This window comes from Corvus kubaryi, unplaced genomic scaffold (genome assembly GCF_017639235.1).
Source record: "Corvus kubaryi isolate FWS band 111438036 unplaced genomic scaffold, C.kubaryi_AGA036_p1.0 37397, whole genome shotgun sequence".
Classification (NCBI taxonomy): domain Eukaryota; kingdom Metazoa; phylum Chordata; class Aves; order Passeriformes; family Corvidae; genus Corvus; species Corvus kubaryi.
The window spans coordinates 18848472-18859040 of record NW_024581136.1 but is presented as its reverse complement, the minus strand read 5'-3'; the positions used below and the strand labels follow the sequence as shown (position 1 = coordinate 18859040).

General features: G+C 46.5%; 1 protein-coding gene across 1 annotated transcript in view; it reads right to left on the bottom strand.

The window, feature by feature from the left end:
- Positions 1 to 228: 228 nt before the first annotated feature.
- Positions 229 to 10569, bottom strand: part of SLITRK3 (SLIT and NTRK like family member 3) — a 14239-nt gene continuing 3898 nt past the window's right edge. Inside the window, exon 2 of the mRNA XM_042042395.1 lies at positions 229 to 10534. Within this exon, the coding sequence (XP_041898329.1) occupies positions 9860 to 10534 (675 nt within the window). The 3' untranslated portion in view covers positions 229 to 9859. The remainder of the gene's footprint in view (positions 10535 to 10569) is intronic.

Genomic DNA, 10569 nt, shown 5'->3' with positions numbered 1-10569 from the left:
GGATGTGGCAATTCAGCAATCAGCCACCACTCCGGGCACACAGCTTAAGGAATGCTGAGGGATCATTACTTTGCAGCTTTTCCTTTCAAATGCAGCGTGTTATGGGCTGTTATTCCAGGGGCTCTGCTCGGGGCCAAACTCAGAGTAAGGATTAGCGACACAAAATCAAAACCGATGCCCAACACAACCACAGGAAGGTGTTATAGTCATAGAATACATAACTAGCAATCATTTTTAGGCTGCTTTTATTACAAAATTACAATTTTAATTAATAGTTGCACAACTACAAGATTGTTTTTATGCCAGTGCTGAATGAAATGCTCTGACCTCATTCAACCCCACCAAAGTCAAGTGCAAAATTCACCCTGATATGAATGAGAAATTCTTTGAGCTTATCATGAATTAAGGTATAGCTTGTTCTGATAATGAATTGAAATTATTTAAAATCAATTAGAACATAAAAGACACATCCCAAACTAGATGTTCACTGAGCTCAGATTCTTGATTTACAGCCCAACATCCTGACCCTAAATGGAAATCCATACATCACTGAGGCAACATAATCAGACTTCAGATAACTTACTTTAGAGCAGGAAATTCATCTTTTTTTCCCCTGTTCAAGCCAATAGCTGGGAAATTAACAGCAACCAGAGTAATTATCAGTGCAGATATTTCACCTTCAAAACTCTGAAAGCATAACAGAGGCTTCCAGTGCACAGTCAACAACCCTTTCCTTTGCCTGTAAAACCAGCCCTGAGTCATTTTGGCCACCACTTTATCTCACAAATGTGGAACAGCTCTGGAGCAACTCATGATTTACTGGAAGTCCTCTGGAAGAGTAAAAACCTTCCAGGCTTGCACTCAGCCACTAAGCACCACTCCTTTCTAAACAGAAAATTGAAGACATTTGTGCAATATGACATTAATGGAAGCAGCTTTTTTTTTTTTGGGGGGGGGGGTGTTACAGAAAAGGACACGCTGTGGAAATGTGATTTCCCATAGTTGCATGACTATTTATATAGAGAAATATAAATTCATATAAATGTATACATTTCTATAGATACACATATTGTACACTGTAGGCATATACATACATACATATATACACAGGGTGTTATATACACATCCAGATTTGTATATACATATATATAAATATATATATACACACAAATGCACACACAGCTTGCTTTGGAGTGAGCTGGAGTTATAAATTCTCCCTCCCCCACAGAGACAAGATGATCTGAGCTGCCTCTGCTCAACACCCCACGGTTGCCTCTCCAGCCCGAATTAAATATAATCCTCATTATTCTGCCTCTCTGGTGCCTGAGAAACTTGGCAACCTCTGTGGGTGACTCGAGATGCAGCAATTCCTCCTGCCTTGCCTCTCCTAACCTATTCTAGGAGATGCAATATGCTGCTAAGATTAAGTGTCCAAAATGCTAATATGTCTGAGAAGTGCCTCCACTGACCTACATCGGGAATGTAGGTCGGAAAGGAGCTATTTTTAATCAAAATGCCCGTATTTTAATTACAGTCCAAAGCAAGCCACATTCCTGAATCTCCCAGAAGTTTGCAAGGATTGAATTTTACACTTCAATAGTGTAATTATAGGTACATACTTAGATACACACACAGTATATTCTGCACATACTCAGCGTTTCCGTGACACACGAGGCACTCACTCCTGCTTGGAGCTGACAGCAACTAATTTTAGGAACATCTCCTCCTTATCCCTGAAGCGTACCTGTTAGAGATCCTTCTTATCAGGGCTTTGTGCTCTGAAGGCTTGGACAGACTCTGGTTGGCTCGGAGGGGCTGGCAAAGGCCTGTGACACCACCACGGCCAACCTGGCGAGGCTGCCAGCAAGCTGAGGGCACTCCAGGCAGGGCAGAGGGAAGTCTTGAGGTGCAATACACCACTCTACAGAAAAACCCAACAGAGAGAACCGTGTTTTCAGCTGGTCTCCACGCCAGGCACAAGCAGAGGGGTCAGGGTGTGTCCTCAGCCCAAGGAGGACCTGTGCATGCAGACGGGAAAAAAGCAATTCTGGGAATGCCAGAGACCTGCAGGCTGTTGAGAGCTTGGGCCAAAAGCAGGAAAAATAGGGTCTGGGTTCTATTTGTTACCTGCTCTAAAACAAGGGTTTTCAACAAGAATTTCATGTAGTTATTGGCTGTCTCTAAGCCAGCGAGAGGCACTTCACTTTCAGGTGCTGTTCTCACTGTCAGCCTTGGCAAAACTCCCACTTGTCACAGCTTAACAATTGCCATTCTTTCCATCAGCCTCCCTGGCTGTAGTCACAGCCCCCCACTGCCAACAGGAGGAATACACATATATATTTTCTGTATAAATTAGATCCATCCACAATTCTTTGTTGGTTTAAAACTGAAGGGGAGAATTAAGCACGGACTGAACAAAAAATCTTTGCCTTAATCAGTGCCTTTACTCCTTGTCAGGACCCCTCAGGGCTGTGACATGCCCTTCCTTTGAAGAAAACACTGACATCAACTGGATCTAAAAAAGACTTTTACTTGCCATATTTCTTTGCTTGCCAATACTATCCACTTTCCAAAGCAGCCAGGTTTTTGGGTCACTGCAAGAAAACATAACAGAAGTGATGCCACAGGAAATGTCTCTCTGATTAAGAAGAACGCATTTAGCTACAATCTATTCCAGCAGTGCTGTGAGGACAATGGATCAGTCCTGCCCTTTCATGGCAGTTTAACAGCACCAGAGAAACCTGGATGTGTTCCCTAAAAAACGCAGACAACTGGCCAGCATCCATTACCAATGCCTAATTTTTGTAAAGCTCATTTTTCACCAAAACACTAAACATGAGTTTTCTAAGTGCTCCCTGTGCACGCTGGGCCAGTACCTCCAGTGGTGCAGGACCCCAGGGACTGGATTTCTCAGGTGGAGCAGATTAGCTGGTCCCATCCAACCCTGAAATCTCACTAATGGGAATTTCTAGCATCTCCCTTTGAGTCAGACCATGCTGGGCACTCTCAGGACACAGCAGAGTGAACACATTTCAGCTCTGAGTGGCAATTCCTGTGCTCTTTGGAGCAGAGCTCCTTCACTTCCCAAAGAAGCACAAGAATTAAAATTTAAGTCCTATTAAAAGCACAGTTTGATTACAATTTTCACACTGCATTTCTTCCCTCTCTCTGGTCATACTCCTGATAAAATCAAACCAAACAATCCCAGAACAAAAGAAAACCCCAAACCATTAATTAACTTTGATTTGCAAAGCCAAAGCCTCCAAAGTTCAATGACAAACTTTGGTACAAGGGTTATTCAGATAATGGACATCTTATATATATATTTATACACATAAAATAACTTAGAGACCAAGTATAAAACCAAAAATTTATGTATCTTTCTAGAAAACTCAGTTTAGGACAGTTACTGTCGTGACTGACCTAGTTTTAAACAAGTAGAGCCTGAAAAATGATCAGCAAATACATTCCTGTAATTCTTTAATGTGTAAGCCAGCTACTGTCTGTGGAAAAGCAATGGAAAACAAGAAAAAAATGCATAAAAGCCCCATAAGCAGTATATTAATGCCACTGTAACATCTGGGGAGAGTCACTAACTTCAGATAAGATGGTTCCTGTTGGATAAAGACTCCCAAACTTTTCTTCAGCTTTTTTTTTGGTTGGTTGGTGGTTTTTTTTTAGAGTAACTGTTACAAGAGTCCCTCCTCAGGAATGGTGCCAGGTGCCACCAGCACCAGCAGGGATGGCAGTGCCGCCAGAAGCAGCAGCACAAATGAAGTCTTTCCCATTCCAATAGTGACTTATCACAATTCAGGAAATTCTGCTTGGAATCATTCAAGGCTGATTGCAAAATCTCATCACTGCAGAGAACCTCGCTCCCTGGCACCGTGCTCCAAGGACAAGCCAAATTGCTGTGCCACATGCCATGGGCAGGATATTCCTCCACAGGCAGTGACATTTGTTGGAATTCCCAAGTACAGAGAGAGTCAGTCCTTGGCTAACCTGAACTATCTCTTCAGGATGCATGGAATATGTAGGATATTCTTGAGAGATTTAGAAAATTCTAGTGGAAAAATAAAGACGTTAGGAAAAGTAAATGGACATTAAAGATTCAGGATAGGACATAGGACTTGGTCATGAATATTTTATATTGTGCTCTGCTCTTTGTTGGTATCTGTTCTTTTTGAGGCATCCAACAGCTGAGTGTTGCATGTCCATACCTCTAAATAATGCCCAGAAATAACCCCACACTTCAGATTATTGTCCTTAACATTCAGAAATATCAGGATTGATGTACCATCCACCCTACAGAGACCACCCAGCATGAATGTGGGAAGAGAATTCCTATAGCTCTGCTCTTTGAGCCTTTTCCTCTCATTTTCCCATAAAAAGGAACCATTCTGAAAACCATCACAATATCAACCAGTTGAAATGCCACCACAGGGAAGTGTTTCCAAACACTTTCACAGGAATCAAAAATAACCTACAAGTGTCACGCCAGCACTCCTGGGGAACTCTGTGTGCAGCAAAGTCAATGCTTTCATAGAAACCCCCCAAACTGCCCCAACAACCTGAACAAAAATGAGATAATGACAGAATTTTACAACTGGGAAACCATAAGGCTCAAGGAAAAGACATTTTAAAGAAGTTGTATGAAGCACAGTTGTCAGTGCCTGTCAATCATAGAATCACAGGATGGCCTGGGTGGAAGGGACCTTCAAATTCTTGGTGTCAAAGAAAAAGATAATACTAATTTCCAAATACTTTGCAATTGTTACATTAATAATATTCTTGGTCACTAATGACATTAGAGCTAATTTAATTTGTCTTGATGCAAATGTTCTTATTTTAAAATCCAAAGCCTTAAAGAATGTTTGGTTAATTTGTGAGTGAGGTCAATCATAAAAATTACTGAATTTGTGGCAAACCCATTATCTCTGTACCATCACTCATTTTATTCTGAAACAGTCCCATGGAGTACTTGTCTCAAAATACTTGAATCCACTTAATAGATGTAATTTTCTGAGATCAGATTTTGCTCTTCATTCAAGTCTGTTGACTAAAACTGAGCATAATGTGGTGTTTCAACACTGGCTTTCAAGGGTGCAGAATTGGGCCTCCAGTCCATTCCCACTCAAGGGCTTGTTCCAAGCACATTCCAATTCTTCCACTGCCCAATCAAACCAGAAATATTTCCAGAACTGGAAAAAAAAAAGATGTATTTCCATTCACACCAGAATTAAAAAATCGGAATTTTTGCACAAAGAGCTGTTGTGAGCTCCATCCTGGGTGGATCTGCATTTCTTCCATGGAGAACAACTGTGTTGTACTGTGTTACCCACACATAAATACATACATACATAAATTCACTGAGGAACTCCGCTACGGATTGAAAACCAAGCCTTGGAAAAGCTCAGAAAATAGGAATATGCAGCACACAGCAGCCTGATTTCCGAGTGTCCATAAATCCACATTGTAAAAGCATTTGGAAGAAGAGCAATCCTGGAACAAGCTCACACCGGAGTGGCTGGAGCACTGCCAGAAGTCACACCCCGTGGTTGAGTAATGTCCAGAGCAATGAACTCCCACACTTAAGGCCAAATTCTGCACACTTTTCTTCACATGAGCGTTTCTCTTAAACCTAAACCCAAACCATCACATCTTTTTTTGTGTGAAGTGGGTACTTGAAGCAAGTGGAAATAGCACAGAGCTCATCAAGTGCTGCTGGCACACCTGAGCGCTTCAGGAATGCAGCCTCACATTTTGGAGAGACCTTTCTCTCCTGGTTCTCTCAAAGTTCACAGAGAGAACACAAGTTGGACAAAACCACACATTTCTAGCTTAAAACCAAATCAGCTGTGTTGCCACACTCAAAGGTGGTTTTGCCTGGAAAGGTCTCTGACAAAATCTTGAGCTGCCACAGTTAACTCATGTTCTCTGAATCTCCTAAGGAATGAGATTCTCACTCTCCGATAACCATCTAACCAGAGCAGCAGGCAACAGGCTTTCCAAAATTCAGATTATTCATAAAAACATTTAACATCTTTCTGTTGCTGTTGATACACTCAAGAACTCCATGAAGCCATTTCCAAACAAATCCTTGAACCCAGGGTACAATGTGATGGTGACATCAATGACAACATCCAGGAAATACAAAAAGCACCAAGAATTGAGCACCAGGATCATCCTTTCCATTTCCCTGTGTGCAGTTGTTGGCTGGGACTGGGGCTTACCTGGCCTTGCTGTTCTTTTCCACCTGTAGGAAGAATTTCAATGATCAGTGAGGGAATAAACCAAACACTTGCTGAAGGCTTTACTACAGCACTCCACAGCTCCAGCTGATACCGGGTACTTGTATAACAATGAAATGAGCTAAAAATATATTTATTTCAAATAGCATCCCATCAAACAGCTCTAGTAAAGCTGCAGATCATTTGATTTTATTTGATTCCTTCCCAGTAGCATTAATGCTACCAATGTTACTGCTGATAAAAACAGAATTATCATTAATACTCCCAATTATTTAGGAGGAATCCAGGTTGGAGCATGCAAAGAGTCACCCACTGTAGGTCAGAGATGACGGAACCACTTCTGTTTCCTGCAGTGGAGGAATGCTGCCTCCCACTCAGCCTCAGCTCAACACAATGAAAAAGCAAAATAAGTCATCAAAACACCCTTTAGACATCACACTTAGACATTGTCAACACTTCCAGAGCAAATCATCCCCAAATCATCTCAGTACACAAGGGAAAGGAAGTTTCCTACGCAAGGAAAGAAAAATAACTCAACATAAGCCAAAAATTATCTCTTTTAATACAAAATTCCATTCTCATAGAACAAATTTATTTCCACTGAATAAATAGATCTGCTCACCATCCACGGGTGAGATTACTGCCTATAGTCAGGATGAAATTCTCTTGCCTTTCTGCAGTTTAATTAAAATATAAACATTATTTGCAACCAGCTTTACTCTATTTGGATACAAGTATGAACACTTGGGGCTTTGAGGACATTGCAAAATGTATACAGCACCACTCTCACTGGGGGTTGTACTTTAACCTGATTTATACAGCTCCACGCATCACTTGCATGTAGGCTTATCAATGTAATTATTACAATTATGATAAGAAGGATCTGGCCTTTGCACTTGCATGTTTAATACTCTTGGCACGTGCATGCTCTTCCACTATCCATTAAAAACCCAGCAAAACAAACAAATGAGCAAACCCCAATGGGTCAGAGCTGAAGGCAGCAGTGAGAAAACACAATCTCAACTGAACAGAGGAAATTCTAACGTGTAATATTTTTACTGATGGCATGGAGCGTGATGCCAGATTTACAGACGTTCGGAGCTGTCCCTCCATCTCCAGACACACACAGCTGCTACCAAGGCTCGGGAAATGACTCCCCAAGACAGATGGACCCGAGAAAGCTCACCATGAGCATCCTGGCTGGAGCTGCAAATAGCGACATGGGGGGAAAACAAGTATTTATGGGTTTATCTCTGTTAAAACACATTGTGCGGGATGAAACCGAGCGGTTCCCCAAGGAAAGAGGGCAGGTGGGTGATCTCGGGAATGTGACCCTTCGCCGGGAGGGGACAGACCCCGGTCCCCTCGGGACAGCGGCAGGAGCGCTCCGAGCAGCACCTTTGGAATTCTGTGGGGGAATAACCTCAATTCACCTGGATAAAGCACCCTGACCTCTGTTCAGACAGATGACATTGATGGACACATTGGGTATTTCTAGATAAACCCCATTCTGAAGGACCTCAGGGGAGCGCCTCGGCCACGCGGGCGCCCGGCTGTGCGGGCTGCCCTTGGCGGCCCCGCCCGCCCCGCGTTAAGGCGCCCGGGGCTACATTGGGCGGGGCGGGCGGGGCCCGGGAGCGGCGTCGGGAGAAGATCCAGACCGGGATCGGCTCCGGGATCGAATCCAGGACTGAGTCCAGGATCAGCTCCGGGATCAATCCCGGGAGCGGGTCCGGGATCGGGCCCGGGCGCTCCGGCCCCGCCGCGGCCTCAGCGCTGGGGCTGTGGCGCCACCTGGCGGCCGCGCGGGGCCGCGCTCCGCTCCCGGCCCCGGCCCCGCGGGGACACAACAGCGGCGGGGACACGGGGACACCAGCGGGGACACGGGGACACGGGGACACGGGGACACGACACCAACGCGGACAAGATACCAACCGGGACCTGCCCGAGCAGGGAAATCCCATCGTCTTTGGTCTCGCTCCGGTTGCAGCCGGAGCGGGGAGAAGGGCCGCGCGGCCGCTGGGATGCTTTCCCAGATCGCATCCCCCCATTCCAAACTGGAAATGCGGTTTAAATCCCCGCTCCGGAGGGCTGTGAGCCCTCTGACTGCTCTCCCCGCTGCCAGCACCGGCAACATCCCTGCGATGCCTCCCAGTGCCTCCAGCAGGCCGGGAAGCAGCGCTCCGGCGGGATGCGCTCCCAATTTTCCCGATATTTTTAACTGTCAGGACAGTGCGGCAGGGATACAGATCGCAAATCGCATTTGTGACAGTCTCGGGTGGTATCTTGGCAAGAGACGCTGTACAGGTTTTTTTTTTTTTCTCTGTTAACATCACAGTGCATCGAACTGTTATTAATGAAATAGCGTTCAAGGTTTTGGGGGGAAGGAAATCTCTGGGAGGGAAGCTGAAGTTTCAGGTTCAAGCTTTGTATTCCTATATATATATATATATTTGGGGATGTATATATATATATATATATATAATCTGCATTTTTTTTCAAAACGTTTTATTAGGAAAGCTATACCAGACGCATCACTGTACAATGATTAAACATTACCTTTACAATTTATAGTCACTTGAAATTACAGAATAAATATATGCACATTGTTGTACCTTTGTGTGTGTGTGTGCGCGCGTGTGTGCGTGTATGGGTGCATGAGAGAAAACATTAAAAGTGCTTCCTACAAAGCTGTTAGTGAGAGGTGCCCATTAGCTTTTTTTTTTTTTTCCTTTTTTTCTTTTTCTCTGTATATTTGCATGTCGCTTTTATTAGGAAAGTGCGGATGTCCTCCAAGAAACCATGGCGTCATGACGAAGTGTCACTGAGCATCCCCTAGGTGTGTGCGCCACGTGGTGACATCCTTTGGGCTGCTCGGCTCCGGGTGGCTTCCCCCAGCCCCCGGGATTCCCCCCGCGGCCCCCGGGCCCCGCTGGAGGGGCCGGGCTGGCGGGGGGTGCGCGGAGGGTGAGGGTGAGTGTGCGTGCGAGGAAGGGAGAGAGACAAGAGTGAGACATTCGAGCAAGACCCTCCCCTCCCTTCCCTCTTGCAGTTTCCAGGCATGCAGCAAACTGCGCTCGTTTGCTTCTTTGCATTTTTTTTTTTTCTCTTTTAAATAAATGTACAGAATCTGTGCCATGATGGGCAAGAAGAAAGCAAGCCACAAAATGCCATCTTCCCTCCCCCTCCCCTCCAAGGGAAAATATCAAGGAAGTTTACTGCCAACGAGGAAAAAAAAAAAAAAAAAAAAAAGAGCCAACCAACGAACAAAACAAACAACAAGAATAAAGAAAATAAAAGGGAAAAGAAAAAAGAGAGAAAGAGACACACATAGAATTTACTCAATCAGGATCAATACAAAGATCCCCGATAATAATAATAATAATATAATAATAATATACCTTTAGACATGGCACAGTCAAAGTCTCAGTTTCAGTATAAAAAATAATGATTGATTAACATCTGCTGGCAAAAGTCTGCGAAGGCACTTCGTCGACAACTGATCTGAGAAGGGCCCTGCCCCGCAGCGCGCACATCTGGCGGGGCAGAGCGCACAGCTGTATCCTCTGCTCGCGGGCGGCGGGGCCGGGCGGGCGGCGGGGCGGCGGTCAGAACCGGTACGTGGTCTTCTCCAGGACTTCGAGGTAATCCGGCTTGGTTTGGAGTTTGGCCCTTAACTCGAGGTATTCGCTTGTGGGGGTTTGGTGGTCCGGGAAGCCCTTGCCGGCCGTGAAGAGCAGGGTCTCCTTCAGCCTGGCGTCCTGCTGCAGGTCCGGGTATTGCATGCCGGGGGGGTGGACGTGCAGTTCCTTCAGCTTGGGCACGGTGCCGTACAGGCAGTCCACGAACCCCACGGCGCAGGGCGGCGGGCGGTCGCGGTCCCGCGGGGCTCCCCCCGCCGCCGCCGCCCCGAGCGCGCCTGCCGCCAGCCCTCCGCCCGCGGGGTGCTGGGGGTGCACGGCCACGATGGTGTTGAGCTGCGAGCTGGACACGGCCAGGCTCCACTCCTGCTCCTTCTCCAGCAAGGTGCGGTAGCTGCTGCCCGGCTCCGGCGCGGCGGCGGAGGCGGCGGGGTGGGAGAAGCCGCGCTCGCCGCCGCCGGCACAGCCGCCCGCCGCCTCCTCCTCCTCCCGCGGCTTGTAGATGGGGTTGTTGCACATCTGGGTCACCGGGTGCGGGATGTAGTCGTAGACGTGGCCCGCCGGGGGCGCCTTCTCCGGGGACCGCTCCCCGGGGCCCCCCCCGCCGCCGCCGCCGCCGCCGCCGCCCCCGCCGCCGCCGCCCTCGGGGAAGAGCCGCGGGCAGCGCAGCGGCACCG